The 18,270-nt window shown below is 42.0% G+C and overlaps 1 protein-coding gene across 2 annotated transcripts in view; it reads left to right on the plus strand.

Annotated features, from left to right (window-relative positions):
* The window catches only part of CXADR (CXADR cell adhesion molecule), an 88,817-nt gene that overhangs the window by 58,548 nt on the left and 11,999 nt on the right, over positions 1 to 18,270 (plus strand). Inside the window, exons 6-7 of one of the 2 annotated variants that reach the window (XM_082245667.1) lie at positions 1,846 to 1,984; positions 2,966 to 3,152. In XM_082245667.1, coding sequence (XP_082101793.1) covers positions 1,846 to 1,984; positions 2,966 to 3,152 — 326 coding nt within the window. Of the gene's footprint in view, positions 1 to 1,845; positions 1,985 to 2,965; positions 3,682 to 18,270 lie in introns of those variants that run through there. The other variant, XM_082245666.1, reaches the window with a different exon arrangement.

Consider the following 18,270-nt stretch of genomic DNA (forward strand, 5'->3'; position numbering starts at 1 on the left):
CAATATGGTTACATTTAATGAAGGTTCAATATTTAGCAACTCACATGGTTGATGATTAAAACAGACACATCTAAGTATGCAGGCATCTGGGGTAAAGCTGTCCACATAGACCCATCCTCTGCACAGCCATCTTCATCATCCCTTCCCCGCTGCACTCCAAGAGTGATTCAAAGCCTCACTTTCAGATAACTCTACTGCAGGCTATTCTTCCCGGTCAGGATTGCAGACTGACAGTGGTGAGAGACGGTGGTTCAGAAGATGGTCTATGTGGACAGCTTTACCCCGGATGCCTGCATACTTAGGGGTGCCTATTTTAATCATCAATCATGTAAGTTGCTAAATGTTGAACCTTCATTAAATGTAACCATATTGCTACACTTAGATGCGCCTCTCATCTCTCTTATATTCTGTAGCTCTGCTAGATTTTGCTTCTAATCCCCTTGGGAAGGCTGCATATTGTGGATGAGCATTTTATGGTTGCACAACCTATCACATTGCTATAATCTTTGTATATAGACTATAAACTGAAGGACTTGTGGAATGAATCATCTGAGTTTCCATTATTTCTTATGGGGAAATTCGCTTTGATATAAGAGTGCTTTGGATTACAAGCATGTTTCCAGAACGAATTATGCTCGCAATCCAAGGTTTTACTGTATTTAATATAAGTGGGAGAAACCTCTCTTGGTTTTCTAGTCCCAGGCATTTCAGATGCTTGAGTGCGGAATATTTTTTTTCCATGGAACTGAAAACCAGAATTTCGGTCTCCACCCCACTTCATGTCAAACGTTGGCAGATGTCCATGCTGTTGTGGAGCAGCTGCAATTCCAAGGGGTCATGGCAATGGAGCTGGAGGAAGATGGGTTTCCAACATCTATTTCACAGTCCCCAAAGCGATGGGTGGCATCTTCCCCATACTGAAACCAAAGTTTCTCAATAGATTTCTTTTGGGTTCAAAAATTCAGTATGGAATTTGCCAGTCAGTCATTACTTCGGTTCACCCAGGTTTTGTTCTGACCTCTCATTCTTCATTCCACATCCCCCCTCCTAGTTGATCAACACTACCTTGGATTTACTGTGAATGCATGACATTACCAATCTGTGGCCCTTCCTTTGGCCTGCCCTTTGCTCCTTGGGTTGTCACTAAGGTGCTAACCCCGTTCTTGCTTTACTCTCAGGGCATCCCCATTGTTGGATACGTAGATGGATGTCTACTCTGGGTGGATCCTAAATTGCCAGAAATTTGGCACTAGAAGTCTCTATTTGCTTGCAGTATCTGGGCCTATTACTGTATACAGTTCAAGGACTTCTTTCCACAGGAAACCCTCCAGACTTAATTTCCATGCTTGGGCTCTTCCTCTTTTCTGGCCGCTGTTCCAAAAAGCCCTGCTGGAGGATACAGCTTGGGATTTTGAAGCAGATATGTATGACCACATCTTATTTGGGGTTTTCTTAGCCCAAAAGAGATGAAATAATTATTCACTCAAGATTTTTTTTTTTTTTATGGAACGTCAAAGCTGTAGGCATGTTATGTACATCGCATGGTACAAAGCCCAAAAAACTCCATTTGGTTTCCATATTGTGTATACAACAAAGCAGGAAATTTAACAAAGCGAGAGAATACATTTGCAAAGCAAAAAAAAAAAAATTTAGTAAATTGCATGTCACAGGTAATTGATTTTACAGATAAGGCAAAAATCTTTTTTTTTTTTTTTTTTTTTTCATTTTCTTAACCTTGGTAGGAAATGTTCTATAGTTTTTTTTTTTTTTTTTTTTTTACTGTAAATGGCTGATGTGGAATAACAATTGTGCTTATGTTAAGTTGGCTTGTTTTCCCTGTTTTAGCTGCAAACACAGCTGGGATTATCGCTGGAGCCATTATTGGGACGTTACTTTTCCTTATTATTCTGGGCATTTTGATCTTCTGTTGCTGCAGAAAACAAAAAGAAAAAAAATATGAGAAGGAAATCGAGCATGAAATAAGGTGGGAATATTAATCTGTTTTATTGGCTTCAGAAACCATGCATGTATCTAGATTTGGCTAGTACTCTGAGATACATGGGGAGTCCAGTGTGGCCCAAGTTACCAAGCAATATGTATCATGGGGATGGGTACACGTTAGGGCCCCTTCACACCAGATAATCCAAGTTACTTCAACACTTCAACACACAGGGATGCATGCAGCACAGTCGGATGCGTTGTGGTGCCATTCCTTTTGCATAAAACAATAATACACCTACACAATGTAGTTCAGCACAATGGGCAGGTCTAAACATTCATATACATTCTAACTCTTTAACTATACCTAAAACCAATGTGCTGTGCTTCATAAAATCAGATCAATGTGAAAAGTTAAAAAAAAAAATTCTCCATAAAGTGGTCAGTGCTTTCTTTTAATCATCCTTTTGTGTATTCCACATCACGTGTGGCTCCTCCACCAAGAACACACAGATGCTTAGCAGATATGCATGACTCTCAAATTATATAGAAGTCACGTAACGCGTAGTGTTATAATGCACATTAACAAGCCAGGTCTCCAGCCATCTCCAACAGTCAAGCGTCCCACAAGAGAAGGATCCCGACTTCCAGAGCCCTTTTCGGCTCTTGCATACATGAGTATGTCAAAACCGAAACCCAAGGGCTCCACGTAGTGTAAAAACTAACATACAATTTATTGAGGACACTAAAAACACACAAATGATGCAGATAAAACCGTGCTGTATAAAACCACTAATCCAAGTAAAAATCACACTTCGGGGGTCACTTCTGGTAACCGTGAGGACGTCACAACTGGCTACACCCTGTGTTTATTTGCTTACCTGGAGTTTTAGACTTTAGTGGGTTCCTTTTTCAGTACACACAAACATAGGATTGACATTGAGCAATAACCTAGATAGCAGATGTTATAGTATTTTTACATTCTGTTTTATGTTTAATGTGTCTTTAATTCATTGTATTCTTCTAGAGAGGACGTTGCACCACCTAAAAGCCGGACATCCACTGCCCGGAGCTACATAGGAAGCAATCACTCCTCTTTGGGATCCTTGTCCCCTTCAAACATGGATGGCTATTCAAAAGCCCGTTACAACCATGTACTAAGCGAAGATCATGATCGTCCAGCAAGCCAAAATCCAAGCTTCTCAGCTCCCAAGGTAGCAGGTCCAAATCTTAGCAGAATGGGGGCCATTCCTGTCATGATTCCAGCACAGAGCAAGGATGGCTCCATAGTCTGAAAGGTTCATTGTGTATCCTGTATACGCAGGCGGCACCGCATCTAAAAGGTTTTGTTCCTTCCCTGCACATTCCATAAGGATCCACCACTGGCTGAATTCACTTGTACCTTCAGCTTAATAACTGATTCTGCACAGCGGTTACTACTTCACTTATGTGCTTAGTCAGAAAAATCTATATATTTTGGGCAGAAAATCCATCAGGTTTTAAGTTACTGGGGGTAAGGGTATAAACACAAGCTGAAGTGCAGAAGATGATGGTATGTCCCCATATTTCAGATTTCTTTGGAAGGTACCAGACAAGTATTAGGCACTCTTGTATAGCTATAAACTGTTTTTGATGAACTGTTGGATAAGTTGGTCTTGTTTTTAGGAAACCACTGATTATGGCATGCATCCAAGTGCAGGAATGCCAGGCAATGCTTCAGTCTTTGTAATGTGTTTTTTTTTAATTTATTATTTTTTGGTTATTAATTAGTAGTGTTTAATAAACAGTGTAGCAGACATCCGGACATGAATCAAATTATATGTTTGGGTAGTTTGCACAATGTAGTCAGCACATGCATGGGCAGTTGTCAACTACAGCTACTCCTGTATATATATTATGAAAGCAGTTGTTGTCCCTTTGGATTAGATGGCAGGTGATTCCTTGACAACTGCATATGGTACCTTTGCCCATGCCACCCACCTTTTTTCTTTCAAGATTGTTTCAAGTGCATTTCAATATTAACTAGAAGAGATTAGTGACAGAAACCATTGGCAGGAGTGGACTAATGTGTTTTTTGAAACCACTTAGCTGACAAAATCTATCATTGCATTGGGTAAAGAGTTGAGCGCTGGGTTAACGATCTGATTGCCCCATGTATCTCCACTTGGCAGTCCCCTTACCTTTTTATATTGACTGCTTTCAGGTCTTTGCTGCTCTCTGGGACCCTGGCCAGGAATTGGTTTTGTACATAGTTTCTATTCAGGACTAATTATATATATATATATATATATATATATATATATATATATATATATATATATATATATATATATATATATATATATATATATATATATATATATATATATGTGTATATGTGTGTGTGTGTGTGTATATATATATATATATATATATATATATATATATATAATATGTTCAATTTTTGCAGGAGGTGACCAAATGCTGCCTGTTAAAAGAAAAAAAATGCCTGAAAGCCCTGTTTTTTTGGTTTCTTAGAGATGCCACTGGCAAGATCCGAAGACCTTCTTTTAGGTTCTTCGCCCCACTTTGTGCGCTGTTTTCATCCACTGGCCACTACAGGACACAGTAGAGACACTGCTGCCAGTGGAGCACTCTGTGGGGGACCAGGCATACAAAACATCCAGAAGATTTATTGGCAGTCCTATATCGTCAAAAGAGTAGGTTTGTGGGACATCCAAGTATAAAAGTCATCTTTTAAAAGAGGCACATTTTCAGATTTTTTTCCTAGTTGTGGATAGTGTTGCTTTAAAATTGGGTAAATATGAAATATTGCTTATTATGTAGTCCTCTTATTAAGCCAGCAGGTGGAGTGCTAGTCTCTTTTTCATGTCAATTGACACCATTACTTTTCAGCTGTGCTACAAAAAGCCTTCTATGTATAGAACATAAGTTAAGCATATAAAATAACATTAACCCAAAACCGTTAGTTTCCCTTTAAATTCTAGATGATGATCTCAAGTAGAGCAGAGAATGAATGATATGCAGGTGCTGCCATCTGCTTTCTAGTAAAAATTGCATTAGAATATATGGTACATAGACCAGGTGATGACCGATGCAGTAAAAAGTGAAGCTATGATCTCTCTGCCAGGGTTCCCAGGGTGGCTGTAAGGTTGTGGCATTGATTTTTTTTTTATTTGCCTCACTGATTACAGAATGGATAAATTTGTTTCAGGAGGAGTGATTCTTAAGTCTTGTAAACCTTTGTTAGTCAGAGACGGAGCAAGTCTTGACTCTGGTTAAGTTTGTGGGCTCATTAAGGATTAACAAAGTGCTGTTGCAAGTGTTGAAGTCCCATCCTTGGATAGTCCTATTGTGCTGTCATACGGAGATGTGCAGTACAGACCCATTTCACACCTGCTCCAGATTGACCCGATGGTGCCTTTTATCAATCAAAAACTTTATGCAGGAATGTATCTTTGAAGACGCGTGTGCCTACATTTGTCTTTTCTGAAGGTGCTTTAAATGTGAAGGCACTGACCTTTTCATGTCCTTTCTAACTACACTGAATGATTCAATGTTTCTGTGTCATAGCCATCCTCGTACTCGAGTGAATGAGAGACAATGCAATATGACTAAATGTGTTCTCCTAATGAGTTATAAGCCCGAGTATGACGATGAGCTTGCTGTATTTTTCTGCTTCATATTGACACGCTCCATCACTGCTATATAAAAGTCACTCCCTGCATTGTACTTGTATTTATAGGAATGATGCTGATTCCTTACATTACCGACTAGCATGTTGAAGGACCAATAAAAGTAAAGTTTGTGACCTTTATGTGCAATAGCAATCAATACCACTTATGACTGCGGATGTTGTACGCTGCTGTACCTGTAAGGATTGTCTGCTGTCAGCTGATTTTTTGATGGGAGTCTCATGAGTCTGCCTGAAGGGCCATTCAGTGGGATTAATAAGCAGTAGGACAGCTATGGGGCGGGGGGGGGGGTTTCTCTCTCCAAATTTTTATCTTGTTTGTCCAAAATTAAAATTAAAAATAACAAATTTCCCGAATAAATTCATATAACATTTTTAACATAAGTTCCTCAAGACCTCTTTAAATGTATCTTCACTCACCACTTGGGTTTGTTTGACCTTTTTTAAAGGGTATATGGTGATGATTCCTTAAAGGCACACTGTCACTTGGCCTAAGAGCCCACCCCCTGGCATTTACACTTGCCACGCTACATTCCTTCACCTCCTCCCTGCTGCCGCATGCCAGCAGGTCTAAGCCCAAGACAAGGGGAATGAAGACACAGTGCACCCCTCTGCACACGATAGTATTCGGGCCTGGTGATTGGCTGTGTAGGGTTGAGTATTGTCACATGGGGATGGTCACGTGTTTGCTTGAACATGGAAGCCTTGCACTGTTAGCTTTGTTCTCGGAGGGGAGAGGAAGGTGGCTTGGTAGTGTGGCTCAGTAAATCTAACTGGTGGTATGGGGCTCTCTGCAGGCACTGGGTAAAATTACAGTATTGCTTTAAGATCACTCTATGCACATTTATTTAACGTTGTGGCTTTTTAACCACTTGCCGACTAGCCGCTATACTTATACGGCGGCAGGTCAGCTCTGTCCTGCGAAACGCTGTACATGTATGGCGTATTGCAGGTCAGCTAGTGGGGGATTGTGCGCCGATTGGCCACAGGGGAAGCCAATCAGCGGGTCCAGCAGCTGCGATGTCCGCCAGGCACCCGCGATCCCTCCCAGTGGAGACAGAACGACGGCGGTCTGCTGGGTAAACGCGGCAGACCACTGTTTTGCCAGTGATGAACACAGGGATCCTTTGTTCCTCCTCTTTAGGAACACAGGTCTCTGTGTTCATCCAGCAAGCCTATCCCCACACATTTAGAAGCACCCCCTAGGGACACATTTAACCCTTTGATCGCACCTGGTGTTACCCCTTCCCTGCCAGTGTCATTAGTACAGGAACAGTGCATATTTTTAGCACTGATTACTGTAGTAATGTCACTGGTCCCCCCAAAAGTGTCAGATGTAAGTTAGGTGTCCAATCTGTCCGCCACAATGTTAGTCCTGCTAAAAAAATGACATCAATTTTATTTGTGTACAGCGTCGCATGACTGCACAATTGTCAGTTAAAGTAACGCAGTGCTGTATTGCAAAAAATGGCCTGGTCATTAGGGGGTAAAACCTTCTGATCCAGAAGTGGTTAAAAAAAATTTCCATTACCAGAGAACATTCCGTGCTAACCAGTCAGCAGTAGACTCAGCTTTCGGTTGTTGCCGGAGTCGCAGCTCCACCCCCTGGCTATTGCCTTAAGAAGCTATTAGTTTGGAATGGGCCTTTTATGAAGTAGGATAGAGGGGGCCCTTGGTGTATATGCTGCTCTAGAGTAGAGGTCTTTTCAGGAACCACAAAGTTTTTTTTTTTTTGTTTTTTTTTATCTTAAAATTCATAATTTTGTAATGTTGAAGAGCTATACTTTTTAGGAGTGTGGTCAATTTGTACAATTTTTCCTAATTAAAATAAGGGGTCCAAACTTCCACATCCATTATGAGTATATTCTAAATGAATTTCAGGTTTTCTTCAGTTATGTGATGGACCGTGTCAATATTACAAATGTTCTAAAATTCTAATTCGGTGGGAATGTATGTTTTTGTCTAACGATTTCATTGTTTTATTGCTAACCAATACATACCTGTTACAGATTTCCATTTCCATTGTTCAGTGGCTAGTTTTTTAGTGTTGAAATATGCCAAGACATATTTTGCCCTCATATCTGATTGCTGACATCCTAAAGCAAAGAAAAATAAATCAAATTTCTTATCTAGAAATGCAATGATGAAATCAAATCCGTACATATTGAACATAATACGCCTTTTAATACACCTTTATCAGAAAGGAACTTGTGGCGGTTGTGGCACAGCGCTGAGCTGGCGTTTTTTAAAGGGTGTTTCCTTCAGAAGATCTGATCGAGCACAATTACCGTTTTTATATCCTAATGAATTTGAACAACACACTTGTGTTCAGTTTTTCTTTTTTATGTACACTAAGGGCTTTCAGACTTGTAATATTTTTCGTAGTTTTGTGAAACTTCTGTACTTTTTAAAATAAAAACTTACGGTTAAATCCAGACTGGTCTCTTTCAGCTTTTTGTCAGCAGTTTGATTTTCTGACTTAAATCTTTGAATTAAAACACTAATTGACTCTTCCTGATTCTTCACTTCTGCTTCATATCTTTACAAATCGGGGAATTTCAAACTTTTGTCTAGATTACTATACCTAAGTTTTTTCTAATGTGGTGGAAATCCGTTATTTTGCTGTGTATGGCTTCATGGTGTGTAAGGCCTGTGTTATGGGTTTTATTCACTCCTCTAGTTGTCCTTTTAACTATTGTAATTGATGGAAAATCCAAAACTTTTGAGTGGTCAACGGAGCGAGAGGTGAGGATAAATACTCCAATGGGCCAGCGCTATAACATGGGAACTCCATTCACCTTGGAGAAATTCTCTCTCATTCCCTGGTGTTTCTCGAAGGCAGTAGTGGAAGAAAATGGTGACCTGATAAAGTAGAAAAGGGGTAAAGTCTCTATCTAAAACTAAAGTTCAGATTTTACATAAGATTTTAAAGTTAATATGTTTCGTATTTTGCTTTTATTACATATGAACGTTTCGCATCCTGATTTGCGTTGTTTACGTTTTTTCACAGTGCAGGACTAGGAGTTGGCTGATTGCGAAAACAATGCCCTCCCTGAGTGGCTGATATCTCAGCAGACTTTACCAATTAAGTTGTTTGTGTACTAGTCCAGCCTTTTTCAACCAGGGTGCCTTGAGGTTTCTTCAGGGGTGCCTTGGCAAAATGCCTAAACATTACTCTAAAAGTGTATTTAAGCCAGTGGATGGATAAAGCCTACCTTTTAGTTACACAAAGCCACAGGTTTTCATTGGGTACCATTACAACCTTCTAGCTGCTGGGGTCCTAGCAACCAATGACCTCATCAGTTGAAAAGGAGGATGTCAGTTGCCTGCATATCATCCTTGTTTGACCCTCCCTTGCTTCTCTCCATCAGCTTTGGGTCACATTAGCTGAGTGATGGGGAAAAAAACTAAAGGAGAAGAGAAACATTGGAATACTAGTTGGTAACCGTTTGCAAAAGTGTATTTGCTTTGGGAGAATAAATCACCTCTAACGTTGGGTGTCCTACGTGTGGATGTGGCTGCATTATGTAAAACTAATAGAATAGTTTCTACATTTTAGAATGGGGGGCATCAAGACTGTCTGTAATTTTTTGAGGGTGCCTCGATGTCCATAATTTTAAAGGGTGCCTTGACTGGAAAAAGGTTGAGAAACACTGCTCTAGACTATTTTCTAATCAAAAGTTGTATGAAAATTCTCAGTACATTCGCAGCTTGATGACTGTTTTGAAAGTAGTTTAAAATTTTGTTTGTTTTTAACATTTGATTTTGAAACAAATGGACTTTACTGAAAGAAAACCCACATACACTGGAGTTGATTTTCCAAAACTGGAGAGTGCAAAACTTGGTGCAGCCATGCCAATAAGCTTCTAACTTCAGCTTGTTTAAGCTTCATTTAAAAAAAGAAAAACCTTGAAGCTCATTGGTTTCTTTGCCAAGCTGCACCAGATTTTCTTTCAAAAGATTTTTATTCAAGAGATTTTACAAAATGAAATGATACAAACATTATCAAGCAAATGTTAAAGGATGGATGCAACCTCAAATATGGTCAGCGGCCAGATTGTCCTAATCAATATTCATCCAAACCAAAAGAACCAAACCTGGCAGGCTGGCCCTACCAATTGGAGCAACACCTTACCAAGGGTTTAAAGCTCAATAAGTGTTCTCACGCTATCACAAAAGACAAGATAAAGACATAACTGTGAGCATTAAAGCAAATCAAATATTAAGGCCCTTTTCACACTGTCCGCTCCGTTGGTGGACTCCGTTTTTCTCAGCGGGGGATCGATCCGCCGATCACCCACTGAGCAGGCGGATGGCAGCTCTGTCTCTGCTCTGTGTGCCGAGACAGAGCTGTTAGATTCCCGCTGTCCTCTATGGGGAATCGGATGAGAAAACGGACCGCCTGTCCGTTCTCATCCGATCTGCCAGACGGATGGAAAATAGGGTTTGACGGACAGGATCAGATTGGATGTCAGCGGACATGTCTCCGCTGACATCTGCTGCCCTATTGAGATGAATGGGGCATCCGTTCAGATCTGCCTAAAAAACTGACAGGCGGTTCTGAACGGTCCGCATGTGTGAAAGGGGCCTAAGTCGGTTACATTGAGAGTGTGAGGGCGATAGTTTTGGTTAATATTCCCAGTGCCTCAAAGCAAGGTGCCTTGCACCCAAATGGGAGAGGCTCTGTAGTCCCCCATTGTCATTAATATGAAAATCATCAAATCCTAAAGAAAAAGAGGAAGGAAGGAAGAAAAGACTGGTCCCCTCCTTCCCCAGGCCCCCAACCACAAGGCGTCTAGGTGCTGCACAAGATTTTGCACACTCCAGTAAATTGACCCCACTGTTAAAAATTCATTAGAGGAAAAATTTCAATCCCACTCCTTTGAATTTTCTCACCAGTGCTGTTGAAAATGAACATCAGTTTGACCCCACTAATGTTTAGAAAATCAAACAAATATACTTAAAGGATAAGTTCACCTCTTGTAACATGTTAAATACATATTCAGGGTGTAGACATGCTATGAATAGACCGGCTCCTCCTGCGTCCCAATCTGACAGCTAGCAGGGGATCTTCTCCCTTCCCGCTAGCTGTCAAAATTAAAAAAAAAAAGTGGCTGAGCGCAGCTCCGCCTGCCCCATGACTCATTTAGAGTCCTGTCAATGGAACACTTCAAGGTCCAGCAACCCTCATGGCTGTCGGCTTGTAGTTTCCAATGAACTACCACAGCGCTATGGCAGTTCATTCATTCTTCTGTCAGCATGGTGACAGGGGAGGTACAATGTTTTTTGGGAGGGGGGTTTGCTTTTACTTTATGCACTGCAGCAGCTTGCGACATGCAGTAAAGTTTGTTGTACTGTGTAAAAAATGAGGACCCGTTGCATTTTTACACAGTGCACACCACCACTCGTGTGGCGTGAATAAGGCATATAGAGAGTGAGCACAGACATGTTAAGACATGAGTCCAAACCCGGCGATGTCAAACAGCCAATCGTAGTCAGGGGAGGCATGCCTTGTGGCGGCGTGTATACATGTGACTGCAAGGAATGCCTATGATTGGCTGTTTGCTAGGTGGGTGCGGGCTCTTATCATCCCTGATAGAACAGTCATTTTCTATTGTGCCCTTGTTCTGAGTCTGCTGATCATTGTACCGGTTAGAGCAAAGGCGCCACTTCAAAACTGAACTCTTAGCTGATCTAAATGGTACAAACTCATTTGTGTGCACATGTGGGAGAAAAGACACTTCATACATGACTTTTATGGGACTTGTGTAGTATGAAGGCTGTCCAATGAATGTCATGTTTGATTTTCGGGTTTCTTAAACCAGCAGTCACTTAATATCCTATTGTGATAGATTTAATCGTCCTGTGTAATGCAGCCACCTGATCCACTCTGGTCTCATTATTGGATTATTGGCAATAACACACAAAATGTTTATCATTTTAACCCTTATGATACTAGCTGCTGGAAATGAAGACCAAACAAAGGCATGCTCTGTAATCGTGTGTGGCGTTGTTATGCTTTGTTAATTATAGCTTGGATCTGTTAAGGAAGTAATTACTGTGGCCTGTACGTAGATGGAAAGAAGTGCAGACAGCTTTATTTAGGCCTCAGCATACAGGACTTTTTTTTTTTTTTTTCCCCCTTCTTTTGACATCTTTACTCCCGGCTGGAAAAAGCAGCTTGAAAAGGCACCTAAATCTGCGTTTTGCACACGATTTTAGGTGCGCTAAGCGTTTGGTAGTTCGTAGATTTCATTGGCCAGATTATTAAAGTGGTTCTGAAGGCTGAAGTTTTTTTGCCTTCATGCATTCTATGCGTGAAGGTAAAAAAACATTGTGTGGCCGAGGCCCCCCCTATCCTTTCTTAAGCCTCCTCTGATCCAGTAATGTTCATGATAGCCTCGGCTGCATGGGAACTCTCCCTCATTGACTGAGGCAGGAGCCTATTGGCTCACACTGCTGTTAAACACAGCCAGTGAGCCAATGAGGAGAGAGTGGGGGGGGGGCAGCTCTGTGTCTTATGGACGCATAGAGCAGTGGCTCAGGAGCGATCATACAGTGGTTCCCCCAGGGAAAGCAGCTTTCTTTGGGTGCACTGCTTGAGGAGCCAGGAGCGCCAGCTGAGGACCCATAAAGAGTATCCTGGCTGCTCTGTGCAGATCCACTGCACAGAGCACACAAGTGTAACATATTTTGTTATTTTAAATAAACAAGCTTTAGTATCACTTTAATTCAATCTGGTCATTGGAATGCATGAACATTTAAGATTGTTTAGATGTGATTGCATCTATTTCAGCCCGTTTAGCATTTTTTCCTGCCCAAAAGCTCCTCTCCTGAACATGCAAGTGATGTATTTTTTTATTTTTTTTCACTGTCTAAATGTTGCTCCTCTAATATGCCTGTAAACGCATGTGTGTGCGTTTACATGCTGGAAAAAAAGTCAATGTCTGCAGAGTGGCATTTTTTAAGCTCATTGTACATGAGGCCCTAAGGCTACATCCCAATCGAAATTGACAGCTGTGTTTTTAATCCGGTCTTATCTTGGCTGCACAGAACTGTGGATTTGTAGACATAACTATATTGCCCAATTCCTACAACTCATGAAGTCCCCATTTTTGCCTCTAATCTGGCATTCTTGGGACGCCAGTTACTGTTCCAAATATGAGTGTAGGCGTTCTTATTGTAGATGCCTTCCTTTAAAATGTGGGGGTGTTGCATGGAACAGCTGGTCATGGGAGTGCGCACAATCAAGCTGTAGTGGGTAACTGAAAACTGGTTAATGGACGACTAAACCCAAGATCAGAAGTGTTGTATATTGCAGCTTACCAGTCCTTAGCCTGTAAATAGAAGAAAACTGCAACCAAACACATATCTAAGAACATTTTCAGTGAGTACAGACAATACCTTTTAACCTGAAAGGGTAGAGGTTTCAGCAGAGGAGGCAACCTGTCAAAATGTTACCTCGCCCTGAATGGGCAAAGTACAAGTTCTTTTTAAATGCTTGCTCAAAGCTGAAGAGCGTACAGCTTGTAGCAGGGGGTTTCCCATGGTGTTTTCCGGGCTGTATACCTTGAGGGAACAATAAACTTTCATAGACAGTTTTGCACAGGAGTTCAGGGTTACATATTGATTTCCTCTTCACAAGTGGTAAAAAATCAGTCAACACCATATCCTTAAAGTGACACTGACCTACCTGTCTAGGGCAGATTGGCAGTGTCTTTCCATAGAGCTCTTGACCCACTGATATTCTTCAATCCTGTGATGCCCAGCTGCTCCTTCCTCATCAAACCTGTGATGCCCAGCTGTTCCTTCCTCAGCAATCCTGTGATGCCCAGCGGCTCCTTCCTCATCAGTCACCATCTGCATAATTGCTGTTGGAGCAATAACACACCTTCCATCATATGATGGTGGTTTGGGCCTGGCATTGGCCAGTAGACCCAAGTACTGCAACATGGGAGGCGGTCACATGCTCCCATAGCCCGAAGCACTAGGTATTTTGTGTTACTTTAGACTCCCTTTACACTATAGTGTTGTGGTGTGTTACCCTACATGCATTAGAGGCCAATTTATTTTGAATTGCCTGCCAACACCAGAAAGAACAACCTGAAGCAAGGCACGTGTAGAGCTGCAGCTCGGCCCTTTAGCGGTTACTATTCATGTTCATTGGGGTGCCATTGGGAATGAATGTTCCCCTATACTCAGGAGTACAAGGTACATTACAGGGCACTGACAGCCAAACATGGAAGGGTAAATATTTTAGCAGTGGAGGTGACCTGTCCGGTGCCTTTTTGAATGATTGGCACGACAACCAACTGCGCAGTGATGCGCGATATCGTGCATTTACGCAATGCATTGGTGTGATCTGAACTAGTGTTACTGTAAACAAAAATTGCTCATTTTCTTTCCTGCTTTTATAATACTAAGCTCTAAATGTTTATGGACTATTTTTGGAGAATAAGAATATGGTTTAGGAGTAGTTCACATACGTGGTTTCCCCACAGCTGCATATTTTGTGCACAGCAGCCCATTCATTGTAAAGGGCTGCTGTATGAACTGAAAAGGCAGGGAAACTTTTTTTTTTTAAGATAATGCTCAGTGCGGTTCCCAGTGCGTGGGGGTGCCATTAGGATTAATGGTACCACTTCGCATCTCCTGAGTGGCAGTGCATTTTTCTCTGTGGGCATGGGAGCAGGTGCGATCCTGTAGTGGCAATCACCCACACAAGTGTGAACCTAGCCTTAGTGTCACTTTATCCACTTGCCGACCGCCTAACGTACATTTGCTGCGGCAGGTTGGCTCTATTGCGCAAAATCACGTGCCTATAAGGCCTTTTGTGCAATAGCCACTAGATGGCGCCAATCTACTGCCAGAGGCGAGATCGTGCTGTGATTGGCTAACGGGGATGTCAATCAACGGGTCCGCGATCGTTCCCTGGAGAGGCAGAACAGCGAAATGTAAACAAGGAAGATCGCCGTTCTGACAGGAAAGAAGATGGACATCTTGTGTTTCTGTTAAGCAGGAACAACGATCTGTCTTCATCCAGTCAGACCATCCCCCCCCCACAGCTAGCAAGCACCAGCTAGGAGCACACTTAACCCTTTGATCACCCCTGCTGTTAACTCATTCCCAGCCAGTGTCAGTACAGTACCAATGCATATTTTTAGCACTGATCACTGTAATAATGTCACTGGTTCCCAAAAAAGTGTCAGCTGTCTGATTTGTCCGCCTGCAGTCCCGCTAAAAATCGCTGATTGCAACCATTACTAGTAAAGAAATAAAAATGCCATAAAATATCCCATAGTTTGTAGACACAATAACTTTTGCGCAACCCAATCAATATAAGCTTATTGGAACTTTTTTTTTTGCCAAAAATATGTAGGTAAATACATATTGCTCTAAACTGATGACATTTTATTTTTTTACTTTTTTTTTTCTTTTTTATTGGATATGTTTTATAGCAGAAAGTAAAAAATTGTTTTTGTTTTTTTTTGTTTTATTTTCATAATTGTTGCTATTTTTTTGTTTATAGCGCGCAAAAAAAATAAATTGCTGGGGTGATCAAATACCATCAAAAGAAATCTCTATTTGTGGGAAAAAAGGACATCAATTTTTTTTGGGTACAGAGTTGCATGACTGCGCAATTGTCAGTTAAAGTAACGCAGTGCTGTATTGCAAAAAATGGCCTGGTCATAAAGGGGGTAAAACCTTCCGGGGCTGAAGTGGTTAACATTGTTTCTGGTGCAAAGCATGACCGTTATCCACTCCATTATACACTGATCACCCACAACATTGACGACTGACAGGTAAAGTGAATAACCTTGATTATCTTGATAAAATGGCACCTGAAAGTGGGTGAGAAATATTGGGCAGCAAGTGAACATGTTGTCCCTGAAGTTGGGCATGGATAAGGATTTGACCAGGTCCAAATTATAATGGCTAGAAGACACTGACCACAGAGGAAAAATGGGAATGCTTTAGGAACATACTAAGCAAATGCATCTTGCAGTGCATTCCTATGGGAAATAAATTTAGAAGAGACAAAGCCAAACCCGGCTGGCTAAACCGTAGCGTTAAAAAACTTATTAGGGGAAAAAAATTGGCCTTCAAGAAATATAAATCAGAGGGCACAGTATCGGCCTTCCAGCAATACAAGGAGGCAAATAAGAAAAGTAAACACGAAATCAAGATGGCTAAAATCAACTTTGAGAGACAAATAGCGGAGGATAGTTAAAAAAAAACCAAAGAAATTCTTTAAATATATCAACAGCAAAAAAACTAGGGCAGAGCATATTGCACACATAATTAGCGATGATGGGGGGATGGTTACAGAGGACACTGAAAAAACAACCAAGCTGAATGCTTTTTTCTCGTCAGTCTTTACACAGGAAACGGAGGAGTACAATGACCATGATGGTATGGTTAGTAGTAATACACAGGACTTGCCACTATGGCTAACGGAGAGTGAAATCAGGGAAAGGCTGGATAAACTTAACACAAACAAATCACCAGGCCTGGATGGCGTACATCCGAGAGTACTCAAAGAACTCAGTAAGGTTATATCTAGACCACTGTTCCTGATCTTTTACTGACAGTATTAGGACAGGAGAGGTACCAGGGGATTGGAGGAAAGCTAACGTGATTCCGATATTCAAAAAAGGGCAGAGGCATGTCCCGGGAAATTTTAGGCCTGTCAGTCTGACATCAGTAGTATGTAAACTTCTGGAGGGGATGATAAGGGACTATATCGTAGAGTTTGCAAAAGACAACAACATCATCAGCAGTAACCAGCACGGGTTTACAAATGGGCGTTCTTGTCAAACCAATCTCTTAGCATTCTACGAGGAGGTGAGCTGTGAGCTAGATAGGGGCAGACCAGTGGATGTGGTGTACTTGGATTTCGCTAAGGCGTTTGATACAGTTCCCTACAAGCGCTCAAGTTATAAAATAAGGTCTGCAGGCATCGACAGCAGGGTTTGCTCTTGGATACGGAACTGGCTAAAAGGGCGTGTCCAAAGGGTGGTAATAAACAGTGCATACTCAGACTGGTATGAGGTGGTAAGCGGGGTCCCCCCAAGGCTAAGTCCTGGGACCAACCTTGTTCAATTTATTCATAAACAGCATTGAGGATGGGATCAATAGTTCTATATCAGTTTTTGCAGATGACACAAAATTGGGCAGAGCAATAACTGCACAGCATGAAGCAGATATCCTACAGCAGTGGTCCTCAACTCAGGGCCCACTAACAGGCCAGATTTAGGTATTACCCAAGTATTACCTTGGGGAGATGCAGACTAGAGTACTGCAATCACTGAGCAGCAAATGATATCACCTGGGATGTATTTCAGTTATCTTGCAAACTTGGCCTGTTAGTGGGCCCTGAGGACCAGGGTTGAGGACCACTGTCCTACAGAATAACCTGGACAAAATAACGGAGTGGGCAACGACATGGCAAATGAGGTTTAATGTGGAGAAGTGTAAGGTTTTTTAAAAACCTAAAAGCACAATACACGTTAGGGCTCTTTCACACGGTCCGCCTCCGCAGGCGGATCCGTGTTGCTCAGCGGGGATCGATCCGCGATCCCCGCTGAGCCGGGCGGATGACAGCTCCGTCTCTGCTTGCAGAGCGGAGAGGGAGGTGTCTCAGCACCCGCTGCCCTCTATGGGGGATCGGATGAGAGCGGACCGCTTGTCCGCTCTCATCAGATCCGCTCCGCTCCGATTACTGAACGGATGGAAAAATAGGGTTTCCATCCGTCCAGATTTCAGCACAGGATCGGATGCGGGTGTCAGCGGAGGTGTCTCCGCTGCCCCATAGAGCTGCATGGAGGATCCGATCAGATCCGCCTAAAAAACTGACAGGCGGATCTGATCGGACCGCCCGTGTGAAAGAGCCCTTAGGAGGGGAACCCTTGGGGGAATCAAAAATGGAGAAAGATCTGGGAGTCTTGGTTGATGATGATAGATTAGGCAATAGCATGCAATGTCAAGCGGCAGCTGCCAAAGCCAGCAGAATATTAGCATGCATAAAGAAAGGGATGTATTCCAGAGATAAAACTATAATCCTTCCACTTTATAAAACTCTGGTCCGACCGCATCTGCAGTATTCTGTCCAGTTCTGGTCGCCAGTCCTCAGGAGGGATGTGTTGGAGCTGGAGAGAGTCCAGAGAAGGGCAACTAAACTAATTAGGGGATTGGAGGACCTTAATTATGAAGAGCGTCTGCAATCGCTTGATTTATTCTCCCTGGAGAAGAGACTCCTGAGGGGGGACATGATGGCAATTTATAAATATCTCAATGGGGATCTCAGCTTAGAAAAAAAGCTGTTCAGTCGAAGGGATTGCATGAGGACTCGAGGGCATACAATGCGATTCGAGGAGAAGCGTTTTAACCTCAGGCAACGTGGGGGGTTCTTTACTGTTAGGGCTACAAGATTGTGGAATTCTCTACCACAAGAGGTGGTTTCTGCGGGTAGTATGGTGGCTTTCAAAAGACTATTGGACGTACATCTCAAAGATCAGAACATTCAGGGCTATGTGAGATGATTACAGCCACACACACCTACACAGGTTGAACTGGATGGACTATTGTCTTTATTCAACCTCAACTACTATGTAACAAGGTCATAGTATCTTCAAAAC

This window comes from Pelophylax lessonae, assembly GCF_965119305.1.
Source record: "Pelophylax lessonae genome assembly, chromosome: 2".
Classification (NCBI taxonomy): Eukaryota; Metazoa; Chordata; class Amphibia; order Anura; family Ranidae; genus Pelophylax; species Pelophylax lessonae.